General features: G+C 33.3%; 1 protein-coding gene across 3 annotated transcripts in view; it reads right to left on the reverse strand.

Annotated features, from left to right (window-relative positions):
- The window catches only part of LOC141460047 (uncharacterized), a 45886-nt gene extending 29385 nt beyond the window's left edge, over positions 1-16501 (reverse strand). The window contains exons 1-2 of one of the 3 annotated variants that reach the window (XM_074139677.1): positions 15293-16118; positions 3885-4046 (exon numbers count right to left, since the gene is read on the reverse strand). In XM_074139677.1, the coding sequence (XP_073995778.1) occupies positions 3885-4046; positions 15293-15340 (210 nt within the window). In that variant the 5' untranslated portion in view covers positions 15341-16118. Of the gene's footprint in view, positions 1-3884; positions 4051-15292; positions 16119-16337 lie in introns of those variants that run through there. The other 2 variants (XM_074139678.1, XM_074139679.1) reach the window with 2 other exon arrangements.
- Positions 16502-16532: the final 31 nt, after the last annotated feature.

Consider the following 16532-nt stretch of genomic DNA (forward strand, 5'->3'; position numbering starts at 1 on the left):
AATAAAAGAAAGACGCATGCGAGATTCACTCTGTAATTTGATTTATTGAGTCGAACAAGTAGTTACTAGCGTGAAATAAAGATTATTGTTAGGATGTGGAAGAAGATCTACGATCTAAAGTTGTATCTATTAGAGATGGAAAGAAAACTAGTTCATTTCTATGTTCTATATCACAGAAGTATTTCTTAAGCCCGGCGTTCCAGATTACCTCATCGTACTGCTATGTACAAATCTTCGGCAACCATTTGAACAGCAACATGAACAGTAAGATATTTTTGTGGTAAAATTACTTACTACAAACCATATTCCATGTAAAAAAAAAAATCTTATTAGCAGGCGTTTATTTTCGATTTGGTAAAAAAGAGATTTCTTCTGTTAAACAAAAATTGAAGGCTCCTTTCATTTTGTGCTTGCGAATGTATCATTTATTGATCTCTTACTGTTCATATCCAATTTCAAGACCAGGATTTTGTTTATTCGTTACTGAATGGCCTCTATGAAATCTTTTTATCCTTTACAAGTAAGTTACAGAAAACTTTTTAAAGACTTCTAGCACAATACATTAGAAACACCTGCAGAAAGTCGTGTGATTATTCACACAAGATTTTTCAAACTGTGCGCAAGCTTTACTAAGCATTGAGAGTATGATATACCATACGCTTATAAGAGCTTATTCCTAATTAGGGCCGTTCACTGTAATAAATGCTTCTATTTAAACTCCATCAGGCAGACAGCTAGGTCAGAGAGAGAAAGGCGATCTGTCTTGACGAAGCTCACGACGGCCAACTGGATTAAAACCGTTCGTTGGCTCGTTAGGTAGAGAGTGATTAAGAGTGAGAGGGAACGAGTGAGAGAGTGTGACAGAGACTGGTCCATAGTGGAAAGTAAAATGTGAACGAAATATCCAAGAAGGTTAGTAAACTTTGAGAGAGAGATGACGTAATCAAAGAGTTCCTACACACTCGCAGACGCATTAACATATGTCTACTAGAGATTGCATTCTCAATGCCGTCCGCGTTGTTATATATTTATTGCAAGCTTGCAATTACGCTTCTGCATTATAGCTATTATATTCATTGATATGATTACAATTAATTTCTTTCTTGTTTTCACTGATATTTCCTTTTGATTTTATTTAGTATTATCCTCGTAAAGGAAGTTTCAAATTTGTAGAAAATAGGTAACCTGGAAAAGGCTAATTTACAGTTTGCCTTTTTCAGTTTTCACGTATGTTTTTTTATTTTCTTCTTTTTCAAATCTTTTCTTCAAATTTTGAACGTACATTTAACTTTTAGTCAAATTGTTAGTTTAAAAAAAATGGTGCATTTCTCTTTTAGTTTACTTTCAATAGATTTTATACCAAAAGTTGGATGCTGGAAGACGTGCTAATTTCCATCTATGTCTGCTAACATCTTTTTATTTGAATCAACATGTTTTTCAGCCACATAAATTTCTTCAGGTGAAGAAAAAGGCAGAAGACTGAAAGTGACTTGAAATCTGGTAAACAGTTCAACGATTCATAGTTCTAATCACTCACACGTTTCCACAGCTTCTTGCACCTTCGAAGGTAGTTGCATTTTAAGGATAATAAAGAAAAATAATCCCTTTAGCTTCTCGGTAAACCCATGGAAGACCCTTCTCGGCAAGGTTTCTGATCTCTCTCTCTCTCTCTCTCTCTGATAGCTGTTGTATTTCCGGCGAGATCCACATAAAAAATTAGCACCTACATACATAAGCAAGTCAAACTAGTAATAATCTCTCTAATATTATGTAGTTTCCTTTGTATTTTTTAAAAACATTTATTTTTTCTCAAAGTAAGCGAAGCTTATTGTATTTTTTCTCTGTTGATATTTATGGCTTTGTTGTAATGAAGTAGTTTTGATCATACTTTTTGTTTCAAATTAGTTTTTGTTTCGTCTAAGGATGTGCTTTTTCTTTACATTTGTATCTATTTTATTTTTTATTACAAATGCTTAAATAAATTAAAAAACCCGCCTAAAATCAATTGGATCCTTTTGATAATAACATAGTCTAGTTCTTCAACGCATTCGTTAACAATGTAACATATTCTTTCTTCTGAATGCCTAGGTGTCAATAATCATCGATCAACCAATACCACGTACTTGCACCAACTAGATGGGTGGTTCTTTTCTTGGGTATCATCATCTATTTAAAGATCCATTTAAATACAGATGTCCATTTCTTCATAGTTATATAACCTTGCTTTATAGCCTTAAACCTTCATTAACTTTAGTTGAATTCCAACTAAACGTAAAACTTCTCTAAAAAAAAAGAGTCTTGTAAAGAAAACAATTCGACAGATCACGTTGTAAATTGCATTGATAGCAACGCCGTCCTTACAGCAAACCGAGAACTTATCACTTTGCCTCAGTTATAGATACATTTTAGAAGAAAATTTAACAGAGCTAACTTTTTGCACACCAGGAAAATCGAGAGCTCGTTTCACTTTGTACACTTATCTTAAGTAACATTGCCTTGTTTTAATGCCATATTAAGTTTTAGCGCGCGCACACACATTTATATATTTATACTTTATTAATAAAGCTGGTTAGATTTTATAAAGGGCATTTGTGAAAACCGGTTTTCACGTTGCTTAATCGAATATGGAATAAAACCTGTCACAGATTGTATTACTTTTATTTATACGCCAATAAAATTAAAAAATTAACGTAACCATTTTTTCTTTTATAATTAGCACTTTAATCTGATTTAAAGTAAAAACTTTACAATGAATAAGTCTAAACGACATATCGATCTGTAAACCTCTGTAGTTTTTTTTTTGTTTCTGTTATATAACGGACTGATGTTTACAACATTTACACGTTTATGACTTCCCTGATAAAAAAAACTTGCAACGTCTAATGTTCCTGTCAGATGAATAATTGGACGATTCATAATTATCTGAGGAAGTATTGCGGTCGTATGGACTTCTGATTTTAAGTTTCCACCGGAAAACTCACATTCGTTTTGAGGTCCCGTAAGGCATTAATAAAAAGCGTATTTTATAAATTGGTCTCTCACCATCTATGAGTGGTGTGTCTTTTTTTAAACTCCCAATAATAACCCTGCTGAAAGGGAGTTAATTAAATATAATATCAATTCGCACAAAATAAAATCAGTACACAACACTATGTCCAATTTTAATTTTTTTCAAGAGAGCAAATGAAAGAGTTTTTTCGCGGATTTTTCTTACTTATAAGCCCACGGGAGTTATTTTGCTTAGATCTTTGGTAGATAATAAGTAACATAGATGCACCATAACAGGTGGTTGGGTCATAAAAAAAGAAATATTGTATTAGAAAGATTAAAAAAATAAATTTTGAAAAAATTGACTGTGTTGTGTACCTCCGGGGTACTGAAATATTGTTAATACATTGAAATATGGACATAACTATTTTTGAAATAAAATAATGAATCGCTTCTTAATAACACTTCCGATGCACGGATTTCTCGAAAACATTAAAAAACTTATTATCAGAAGTGGCAAATAGTGTTAACATAGATTACTAAATTTGGGCTTTTTGACATTCTCAGTTTAAGGTATACCTGAACAGGAATAGTATGTTAACAGGTATATAATAATAATATAACAGGTATGTGAGTTCCCAAAATTGGAAACAACTGTACTTCTTCTTCTTTTTAGAGTAGGAAGAAGGGGTAAAACTAATGTCTTCAAGCTTTACCCAGCAGCACTTCTCTTCAAAGAGAGGTTCTATTTGTGTTTAGGGAATTAATTAGGAGATGTCCTAGGGCGCTAAGACATCTTAGCGATCCATCGATCTTTCTCTTAAGGAATAGCAATCGAAGTTTTTTTTTGAAAGAAAACTGTATATTTTCAGAAATTAATTAAACAGTTCACTTACTTTAACCATTGCCATTTTCATATCGTCTGTGATGTAAAGTTTTTGTGCAGGAGGCAGTTGTTGGTCTTGATATATTGGGCCAGCAAGACACCCGTACACTGCCGATAATAGAACCAGACATATGGTCAGTCTCATCTTTGCTAATCCTTTCTCTACTGCACTCTATCTGAAAAGTTTCGAATAAAAGTTATATTAAGAGCCTCACTTAGGAAAAGTTTTCATAAAATCATTGATGACATTATCGCGGAAATCTCAAAGTAATGAAAAACTTGCTCTTTAAAATGGTCTTCCTGTTAAAGACATTTATATTGCCACGTTCCTTGGTGAGAAAAAGTGTGAGCTCCTTGCAATTTTTTCATTTTTGAGCCAAAGTGTTTATGTACCAACGTACATCTCCACCCCCCCAAACACTTTTTCGGACTCTGGAGATCTCAAACGATTATTTCTGGTGAATTCTTGGTATAGAAAATATGCGAGCAACAATAAAAGTGCTTACAGCAGAAGAAAGTGAAAAATGAAAATGAAATTGAAGAAGAAGAAAGGTTATAATTACCACAGAATGGGCCAACTATTAAACAGCTGTTTGACACAATTGTGGATCAATGAAAGGAAAAGGAACGGAATAGCTGAGAAAGTAAACACTTTCATTTAAAAATTCGTGCAGGTGAATTGGCTCTTTCTTACTGCGCATGTCCGGCAAACCAGATGAACTAACCAAATGTAACTTTTTACTATGTTCAGTTCCTACTTCTTGCTGGAATATAGCGCTGTTTAATATTATACTAAAGCAGGGTGAAAGTTTCTGAAGAAAACAGAAGGATCTTTACATACGGCGGCAGCAGTTAATGACCTTGCGCAGTTGCCCATTGTTTTAACACCTAATTAATTGACGCTCATTAATGAGATCTGTTAATGATAGAGATAGATATCTTAAAGCATTCTATAATTGCTAACTTATTATTAAAAGTACCTTGCGAAAACATCTCTGAAAAGTGAAAAATTTATTCAGTAACTTGGTACTTTTAGTAGTAAAATTGCAATAAGATTATACAATCTACTAAACTGGCACATTAGAAGAAACTATAACCACCTTCTCTGGTATTCTTGCAACCGGGATTAGCCCTTTCCATCCTAATATAAAATTATACAGATGACAAGATCATACATTACAATAACAGGGTACTTTGGAAGGAAGTCTTAAACTTATAGTCTAAGAAGCCATTTTCCGGTTGTTAGATTTTGCCCAAATCTTATTGTTCCGTTTTCTGGGTGGCAAAAAAAGTTTTAATTTCTATCATTTTCAGATTTTGTGACAATACAGTCAATTTATAAAAACCGTCTACATTCTCTAGGCGGCTATCAAAATGTTGAACTCCACTTAAGACAAAAACCATCATTAAAAAAAATGAACAATAATTATAATTTAGTAAATTTTGTCAATTTTACAGAAAATTTTAATGTTTAATGTAAATATAAGTCCAAAGATGTCTCTCCTTCCTTAAATTACCGTTAGAGATCTCTTAGGTAATTCTCTCTGTGCATATTTACTTTCTATTTGGAGGGTCATACATTCAACCAGGCGAGAATGATGAGTTCCTTGTTTGAGCCAATCAGGTCTTTATCTTTGGCTGACCCCACAAAATTCCCAGCACTCTTTTTTTTTAAAAAAAAAATATCCTCGCAACCACCCACACTTGAGAAGCATGATTCTTGGTAATTATCGTAAAGGTCATTGTTACGTGTATAAAATTTATTGACGTAATTTATATGTAATCCCTATTTAGATAAAATGGATCTAGAGTAGGGTTAACTCTAGTGCTTTGACCATTTCGCTATGAATTTAAAATTTTTACTTTTATTTTATTTTTTTAATTAACTGCTTGATTATATTATCTATAATCTGTGGATGCACCACTTTTTAGTCACAAGTTCGATTCCTGAACTCCTGAGATTTTATTTAGTGCACTAATGCGGGAAATCTATTGTAAGCTAGGAGTAACTTGTTAAACACCTCACACCACGAAATCAGACAGGTAGTTGGACCCTGGAATTAATTATTACGGCAAGGTAAAGTTGTACTGGGCTGCGTGATTACTCAAGGTGGAAGTTGGCGGTTGATGACGTAGGATCAAAAAAAATTAAAATAAAAATGAGAAGGAATTGTATTTTTTTTTCTACAAGATCTGAGGTCTTGGCGCCCGGAATTTTCTTCGAGTGCACCGCCGGCCTCGGGACAGTGCCCTCTTTTTACACAAAACACTATCACTGGGCAGTGAGATGTAAGAAGCTCCAAGGAAGAGAAAATCTAAAGGGCCAAGCAGCTGGATTCGAACCTAGAATCTTCAGCGTTGGAATCCAGTATACTTGACACACTGAGCTAACCCTTCCCCTGTGGTTGTTTGTCTTTTGACCAGGTTTTTGATTTAGAAGAAAATTATATGCTCTTTTCTTTGGTGGTTGGGAGGGGGGGGAAGGAAATGCGATAAAATCAGTTAATCAATTTTTATACAGAAGTAATGAAATGTACGAGGTAAACATTAGTTACATTGTTACCTCACCATTTAATTGTCCAGTCGACTAGGTAGGGGGACGGATGACTACTGCGCGCGTTGATGTCAGGTATCATTGAAGAGGGATGTTGCTTAAGTCAGTTGTAGGCTTTCTTTGTGCGCTAAGATTGTCACTTTGGATGTCACAAGTTCCTGTGTCAGCAATAATGGTTTTTGTTTTTTAAATCGAATATAATAATTTTTGAAGTTTAAAAAAAAACTCGTGAAGTTAAAAGAAAATTCCTTTTAAAAAAATCTATTCACTAAAGTGGCACACAGAGAGCTGATCTTTTCCGGCCCCAATGAAAGCACCGATAGGATATATCAAATTTGAACTTTTTTCTAATTCCCATTTTTGATTTTTGTTGCTAATTTACATACTAATTTTTAAAACCACTTTTCCGGACACAAGAGTCCTTAAAATTGATATATCCGGTAAAAACAAAAAAAGAAGAAATCCACATTCGCTTTTAAGTAGTAAAAATAATAATAACTAAAATTATCAACATTGCAGGTTGGTTTTTAAAACAAAAATAAAAAATATATAATATATACTTAAAATCATACATAATTCAGTTATAACATGTTGGTAATAATTAAATTGTTAGAGAGAGAGAGCGAAGCACCGTACTCCAGATTTCGTCACCATCTGGAAACCAGATCTAGGCCGACCACTCCCTTAGATTTTAAGAAGTTGCCGTCGTCAATAAAAGTGAAACATAACTAAATCTTTCGCAAAATCTCGCCTACAGACATAGATATATGTATATTAACTGGTGCAGGACAACGTCTGAGGTCATTGGCGCCCGGTAACTTTTTCAGTGCCATCGACCAATGATTTACCTTTAAAAACAACCATGATGAACATTCTGTGAAATGTAAGAAGCTCTTTTGGAAAAACAATATAAGTGCTGGCCGAAGGACTCAAATCCAGGATCTCTATGTACAAGTCCAGTGTATTGCATTAATCATTGCGCTAATCACTATTGTACAAATATTTGTGAATTTAAATACTCTTAGGAATCGTAGCTACGGTGAGATTAATTACAAGCCGGCACGAGATTCATCAGTCAGAACTTAATTTAAATTCCTTATTGTTGATAAGAGGTCCAAATTTGACCGGAAATCTTACCACTTCTAGAAGGAAGTAGTGCAGATTCCTTGAGTCAGAAAATGGTGCGTGCGAACAAATTCCTCAAAGTGCAAACACACAGGATCACAAACTTTATAGGGGCTTAGCGAAAAAGCAACGCTATCTTTGGGCTAGATAGAAAACTTTTCACCTTTCCCAGGTTTCCTGAGGATCCGACTATAACAGAGAACTGCCAATTAATTTTTTTCTCTTTTTTAAACTAAGCATCCTTACATCTAGGTCATTGGACTATTTTCAGTTTTTTACCGACCTCCAGATAGTGCTTTCTCGATATTGGAAGAAAGAAAAAATCAAAAATCTTTCCATGTCTACTTTATTGAGTAATTTTTTTAAGATTTTCTGAAAACCAATTTCCTTATACTTAAAATAATTATTGTTTTAGGATTATTATTTTTTGTTTAACCTGAAAAATCGTTTCAGCAAAGTGAACGAACGCTTTTGGTATTGTGGCTGTATCTAAAAGCTTATTAGCAGGTTTTATGATGATTCCAAATACAATACAAAAAACAAAATTTTGAGATTCGCAGACCACATCAAACACCCAGACAAAACAACTTCTAAAAATCACTTTTTCAGACGCAGGGGACCTCAGAGAGGATATTTCCAGTTAAAACTAACTAGAGTAGTTAAAACTAGCTGTAGAGTATTAAAAAGGCCACTGGGTTCAGCTTGAGGGCCCCGTTCATTGTAGTTAAGGCCATCCAAATCTTAAAGTTATTCTGAAGCCTCATCAGTTTAGCTGTGGCCCCCCAGCTTTAAGAACTATTATTTTCAGATCAACAGAAGCAACAAAATAGAAAAGTAGAAAAAAAAAAGGATTACTTGTCATACTTCTTAGGAAATGGACACAATCAAATGGCCGTTAAGTGTTTAGCCACAGATACGTGTTTTAGAATGTTAAATTTTTGATTCATTGATGTTATTATGTTCAAAAGAACGGCCACCTAACAAACTCATATGCGCACGCACAGTTTGAACCGTTACAACAAACTATCATATACCATATACATAAAAAGTAGGTACGTATGTCCAGTAAGTGTCTCCAAGTTAAAGAACTATCGTCAGTAGGCCAAGGCTGTTAGTTCTGCTAGTTGACCGCACTCAACACTGGGGGCAGGGCTGATCCTTTTTTGTAATGAGACGACACACTCTCACTAAATGTAATTAAAGAGTATTTTTATTGTAGACATTAAGAGCGAAAGTCTTTTATTAATTCTTAGCGTTTTTTTATTTTATTACAAACACATACGGTATTTTTATTTATTTATTTTTTCACTTTGATTACACTGAATTTAAAGGTTTATAAACAAACTGGATGAAAACCAAGGTAAAAGTAAAAAATGTTTGTTTTATTTTAAAACTACCGAATAATGTAAAGTCGTAAATTGTTAAGTTTCATGTTTAGCAGAGTTGAATGAGTGTGAAAAATTGAATCATAACTGGTACGATAGTTAGGCAGTCATTTTTATGGGAGATTTAGTTTGTCTTAATATGGACAAAAGGACTTGAAATTCATTGACGTTTTACGGATAGATTTCGATGATATTTTTGGACATCAGCATCTGAACTTGAAACTACATCTTAATGTATAATCCGAGGCTTACTGCAGGGTAATCATGCGATTAATACACAGTCGAACAAAATTAGAGAGAGAGAGAGATTGAGGGGGATGAAAGAAAGGTAATTTATTAATTCTTTAGGTTCCTCAAAACATGTTTAAAATCTGCTTTGAAAATTTGATTTTTCGATCGTAATACTTTCACCAAGTTGAATGTAAACAAAACTGGGTAAAAAAAAAAAAACTAGAGAAAATAACAACAGATAATCTTAATAACTTTAGTAAGCCATATTGTAATTATCCGTCTAATAGTTACAATCATTATCAACAATGTCTGGAGCACAGTGACTGTACTCTACAGGTCAAAGATTAAATATCATTCGCATATGCTAATAAACGGGTTATTTAGCAATAACACTGCTATTAAGTAAAGCGAGGGGGGAAAAAAATGAAATCACAACTTCAATTAAGTATTTCAACATAGTATCTGAACTATATTAGTCAAAAATAATCAAAGCTTTTTGATTATTAAGTTCCTGAGAATTTCCAACACTGCAGCGCGCGCTGGGAAACGATCTTTTTTGGAATTTAATGGCCAAAATTAATGACTAACATTAATAATAATTTAATTAGGTAAACTATTGAGCAAGAAAGTGGATGAGTACATAATTAAATGATCTACTGATAACAAGAAAGATGCAGATCAAGGCAACAAGATCCAATGAGATAACAATTACAATAACCAGGGTCAAGATTTATGATACAATAAGTGTTACGAAAATGAATGAATTATAAATAAATTAAAAACTAAATAATTCTAAAAATAAATAAAAATTAAATAAATGAAATATTAGATTTTGTAATAAATTATGGTTAACCATTCCAGCGTTAATGATAGGTTACACAGGCTCTGGATGCTGTAGCTCAGCTGAATGAGATTTCATCAAGCATCACAGTTTTCTGTTCTTTTTTTTTTTTTTTTTTTACTAAATATTTAATTTTTTTTTTTTTTAATATTTCGTCACTTAAAACTGGATAGTATTTAAATTTTAAAGACTTATGGCTGCATCATTAAGGATGGTGATCATTGAAGGGCCACTTTCCATTATTACGTATTTTTCAATAGAAAAATCTTACATTCTCTTGCTGTACATTGATTGCGTTAATTTCCCAATGTATGTAAGTGAATGGAAATTCTGTTGGAGATCTCAGAAAGTCCCTTATTTCGTTAAATGTTCCTTTTTTCTCATGTCTACCGAGATTTTCTTGAACGAAAATTTCTTTGTACGAAGTATGTTTTTATTAATTTCGAAATCTCTGAGGAGTTGAAAAATTTAAAGAAATCAACTTATGTGTTGTAACCGGCTACAGAATCTGATGTAAAGTTGAGAATAAAAAAAATACAATAAATAAATAAATAAATAAAGGGTAATACAATCACTGATTAAACGGATTTCCCTAGGGAAGAGATTAGCTGAGTGATTAGCGTATAGTGGATTTCAAAGCGGAGATTCTAGGTTCAAATTCAGCACGCTTCCTACAGCACACTGCTCGTCCTGAGGCCCAGTTGTGGCGTAAAAAAAAAAAAACTTCGGGAGCCATTGACCTCAGAATCAAAAATTTGAAACGAGTTGAAATCGGTTTTTTTTTTAAGGTGTAACTGCATATTCCCACTATATATAATTTGTTTTTAGAAAAGAAAAAACCTTAATAGAAAAAGAAGAAAATCAGCAAAGAATCCTGAATTAACCGGAAACATAAAATTAACAAGAAGTTAACCAATTTAATCACTGATGACTGAATAAAATGGTAGACAGAAAATTACTTCAGTAACAACACTACACACACTCGAAGTTATGCAAATACTTGTAGTATATCTGTCTAGTAGTGAAAGTAGCATCCAAACTACACAATAACTGTTACTAACTAAACTTCTCTGTTGTTGTTTTTATTTCGTAAGTTTTATTTCTTACAATTGTTTACTATTTGATATTTTAATTCTAAAAATATTTTACGAGCTCTAAAAATAAGATTTATTTAAATATAGACAAATTCTTTTTGAATTTCATTTGAGAACTATAAAGAAAATAATAAGTATAATATTTACTGAAGGTTTGAGAGCCACTGTTTTTAAATACAAGAATAAAAATGCAAATTAAATTGCGATGTTAAAAGAAATGAATTTGCTAACGATTCGACTGAAGACGATCTGTAAGCTACACTTAAATACATTTCTGAGATTTCAACTGTTAAGTATAGAAATAGAAGCATTCTACGTTGAAACCGCTTATTAAATGGAATTACAGATAATTAAGCATTGTTTGACACTCATCCACGGCCAGGCCAATCCCGAACTTAACCCAAATAAATAACTGCATCATTGAACCACTAAGTGAGATGATTCTGAAGAATTGAATAATGTAGGTGAACGGTTTGGTCAATCCCAACTCGTACAACTATAGAGGCGCCACGGTAACTGAGCGGTTATAGACTTCTTTGAAATCTAGGATAAATATTATTCTTCAATTGCGTAAAATACAGAAGACAATGATTGCATTTTTCAAAGTAAAAGCGCTGCATCCAACACTTCCATAGAATGCATACCACTTGAACCACCAACACATGTTAAAAGGCCTTCGAATAGTGCCTAGGACGCCTCACCACATCTAAGTATGTTCCAAATATAAACAGCCGCTGATCAGTGTAAATAATTCGCAAATTCTAATAAATATAAATGCCAAAGTTTTAATTAACAATTCAAATCAACTGAGCGTCTTAAAACTTGCAGTATTGTGGCACGAAAACTGAATAATTAGACTGATGATAGAATGCTAAAGAGAGATAAGATTAAGAAGATCTTGGAGTATGCACAAGTGTGACGTAAAAGATGTGCAAAACATTACGTCATTCTAGGTTTAATGAAATGATATGCAAATGCATTACGGAGTTGATAATAGATGAGAATGTTTTTCTTTCTTTTTTTTAAATGCATCTATAACTTGCAAGTTAAACAGCTGGTTCTTAAGACAAGATATTACTTTATCAAATTAACAACTGCAAACAAGGCTCTCATCTTTTATTGGACACATTCTAAAGAAGAAATGGTAAGTCATAACAATGAAGAAAAGTAGATGCCATTTCCTGGTGCGATTTAAACAGTGATATTATAAAGTTATTACCTTACTAATGAGGTTCAGAAAAGCTGAAGATAGTTCAGAGTTTTGAATATCTCAGACCTTAGTTTACATAGATAGGACAGTGGCCTAGAAAAAAAAATAGAAGGTCAAGCAGCTGGATCAGGAATAATCAAATCAAGTCGGAGGGAGGTGCCTAATTTGGCCATAAACTGAATTTCCCAAAAACCAACCGAGAAGAATCTACTTTCCTACATTCACTGATATAGTTCAGACCAGAACTAAATTCTCGATAATCCTTAAAAAAAACCTTTCATTAAAAGATAACCTAGGAGCAATGATCTCCACATCTAATTAAACAAATTGAGACATTAAACAATAAAATAAAAATAATTTTAACACAATCAAGTACAATCATCAATGACTGGCCAACAATTACATGATTATATAACCATTACAGTAGCATGATTAGACTGTAAACTAAACTTGTAATCATAAAGATTACTACTTACTTTATAATGAGCTGTACTTTAATAGTTGGTGTGTTTTAAATTAAACTCAAATAATAAAAAAAAAGTAAAGTAATCGCCTATTTTTTCAGGCGGGGCTTAACGTCCAACTACCAATTTAGGTGACGTTGACGGAGGCGACTAGCAAACATACTGTACTGTATATTTCTTTTATTAACCATTAAATAAGATCCAAGGCCTAAGACCGGGAATCGAACCCAATACCACAATACATCTAGCTTCGCAGGTCTCGCCTCTAACCACTCGGCTGGCGTGGCGCCCCAACTCAAATAATAATTACTAGTTTTGTATGAAGACGATAATGTAGGCTATCTATTGAAGGCGTATTGAAACTAGAAAGAGAAATGGATTAATCTTTGACCAGGCTCTTTCTTAGAAAATAATTTTGAAATACACAAAATTATTACTAAATATTTTTAATTTATATTAATATTGGTAAAGGAAGAACTACGATCGTATCAAATATTCGACACCGCGTTTATGAAAAGATCAAAATAGAAGAATCTTTAGAACTAAAAACGTAATATTGTAATTCCATGGAATCTGATGAAAAGTTAGCTATAAAATTCACTCAACTGGAAGTGCTATTTCACTGAATTTTCTCCCCACTATTTTTCAGCACTCTCCTAAGAAGCCTGCGAACAAAAAAGCCATTTGTCTGGGTTTCCGGTGAAAAATCAATAATAATGCGGCGGAAATACTTTCCCTTCTCTTGGCCTTATGAGGAAGTAAAGAAAGATTCGTTATCACTAAGTTATAGAAGCGGCTACCGAATGGGGAAAGAAAGAAGAAGTGATCGAAAAATTTTCTCCCACCACAAAAGCCGAGACTAAAATAAATTTCAGAATGTACGCAAGGAGGAGATAAAAGACCGGTTGTTACGACATATTGTACAGCTCTACTGGATTGTGTATTTTGTTTTTTAATACTTCATTTGAAAGACATTAGCCTTTGTTACCCTCCACCTTTTTCCAACTGAAAACTGTTACTATACCATAAATTTACTTTTCATACCAAACTTTTCCGACGATCTTATCTAAACTTAACTAATGACTCCACTAATACAATGCTGTTTTCATTTATAGCATCACTTCTTTTACTATATTCGGCAAGAGGAAGTCCTGCTATTTACTGAATGCCCCACTGCCCTTCAGTTCAGAACAGTAACGAAAAAACAAAAAGTATCAAAGTACGGAAAATATTCTAGGCATAGAAAGAGTTTAAATAACGGAAATGTCTACTAGACATTTCTTGGCCCCAAATTCTTAAAGAGACTTGCAATGGCAACCGGACGTCATAAAAAGAATAGCAAAACTTTCAAACTTTTTCCCCCTCATTACCCCCCTAATTAATTAGAAACGCTTCTTCAGGATCCAAGCTTCCCAATGACAACCCTTACTAAAATACGCTATAAGGACCAGCTCAATATCTAAAATCTTTAGCGAATCGTGCATTAGGATAGTACATGAGTAACACTGTCCTTCTGGGAGAATCGATGATCCCTTCACCCTAGAATAGGCAGCCATTTCTTGACTCAAGAAATGGCTGCTAGAACCTGCAAGAAATGGCTAACGTATTGATGTTGCTCATTATAAATAAACATAACTTTACCCCTTTCTCTCAGAATCTCCTCAAAAAAGAATTTTGATAAAAGAATAAATTTTGATCTTCATTTATTTATTTCTGGGTGTTTTTGAGTACTAAGCTAATTGTTTAAGAGCACATCTCATTAGAATAAAAAAAATTAAAGCCAGGAGGCGAAGAACTACGCCCGGTCCAGTCTCTACAAACCACCAGAAGCATAGGACGGATCTCCAGCTTTTTGGTGTGGGGACCATTTAACACTATTAGGTCAGAGAAGATGATATCGTAAAAACGGATGGAGAAAGATATGCTCCTACTAGGCGCCCAAGGTCATCTGGCGCAATGAGCCTCTTTTAGTTGCGGTAACTAGAGAATAAGAGCAAACCTTACCGTCTAAATTTCTGTAACGAATAATTTGTATATTTAACCTTAAAAAAATTGAAAATTACCAAATGTAAATAAATTAATTGTAATGACTGTTGCTAGATTCTAAAATAGAAAAGAAATTGACGCACTTTCTTTAACGCCACAGCGATCACATCGCGACGCCTCTGGACAAAAACCACACGAAAAAATATTATCATTAAATGTAATTAACTACCACACGGACAGACTCACATACTAAAGTTCCATTAACTAGGCTTATAAGCCTCATTTTTCCTTCTGATTTTTTACTTTCCCTCGTAACCTATTTTCTTCAGAATACCTAACACTTATTTCTTTTCCAACCCACCGGTTTTATAATTTAGACATATGGCCCAAATATTACGTAATCAATTTGAATGAAATGACATCTAAATGAGTACTTTTTTAACTTAAAGCAATATAAGTCGTAGCTAAATAGGAAATGACTGATCTCTACTTTCAGAGAGGCAGCAATTAGATAAATTTAACACTTACGAATGCTCGGGGTGGCAAGAGGACTAGTCTCATTTCTTCAGGGAACATGACTTCTTTGATCCAAACTTATCACTTTATTCATTTTCTTTTTTTTAAAGGCGCATCAACATCTGAAGTCACTGGCGCCTAAACCAGGCTCCAGGCATCTAAACTAAGTTCTCTCGTTTCGGAAAACGCTATCCATCACCGGACAGTGAGCAATAAGAAACTCCTAGGAAAATAAAATCTATGGGCCAGCAGCTAGATTCGTACCCGGGATCTCCGCGTGGAAATCTAGTACGTTAGCCTAATCTAATTCCTTATCCCTTCCCTGTGAATTATTATTATACTGCTGATAAATGGCTAACGTATTGATGTTGCCCATTATAAATAAACATAACTTTACCCCTTTCTCTCAGAATCTCCTCAAAAAAGAATTTTGATAAAAGAATAAATTTTGATCTTCATTTATTTATTCCTGAGTGTTTTTGAGTACTAAGCTAATTGTTTAAGAGCACATCTCATTAGAATAAAAAAAATTAATAATCTATAATCTCTTCTGTAAAATTTTCCGATTGGCAGATTCAAAATTGAAACAAAATTGCCTTGATTCCCTTAAAAGCTCCAGAAGGTAACCTCAAATTTGAAAAATTGTGATTTCAGAAAGCTCAGAAGCACTCCTAACTAAAAAGACGTACACAATAAAATAACTGAAATCGTTTCTCCGACTTAGAATTCAGATTCAGATATATTTTGATAAATCAGCCAAAAATTGATATGACTATCATATGCACACACAAGCAGTAAGTAAATGCAAAAAAATAACAAGTCAACTATAACCTACAGACCACGTACTGCAGGTTTAACCTAGAAGGTTATAGCAGGTATAACAAGTTAATTTTACAATGACATAGTTACCAAAACTAGCGTAATTTAGATTCTATTTTATTTCAGTAAAAACTTTTAGTATAATGATTAGAAAATTTATTTCTTCGTCTTGTAAAATAAATAAGCAAATAAAAATATTCGAAAATTTTTATTTCTAAAAATAAAAAGCTGTACTCACTGTGGCAACACTGTTGATTGTAAAAAGCAAAATAAAATAATCGATTTTAAAAAGAAAAAACCCAACTGAAAATTGAATTAAGGCAGTATTTGATTTGTGTCGGCAGTTTTGTAGAAAGGCTGGCGAGGGACTGAAGTTCGCTGTAGAACAGCGTATTAAGTAATGCAGTCTTGTTTACTATAAGTATAAAGAGGG

This window comes from Rhodnius prolixus, unplaced genomic scaffold (genome assembly GCF_049639745.1).
Source record: "Rhodnius prolixus isolate KJV_2025 unplaced genomic scaffold, Rpr scaffold_6, whole genome shotgun sequence".
Classification (NCBI taxonomy): Eukaryota; Metazoa; Arthropoda; class Insecta; order Hemiptera; family Reduviidae; genus Rhodnius; species Rhodnius prolixus.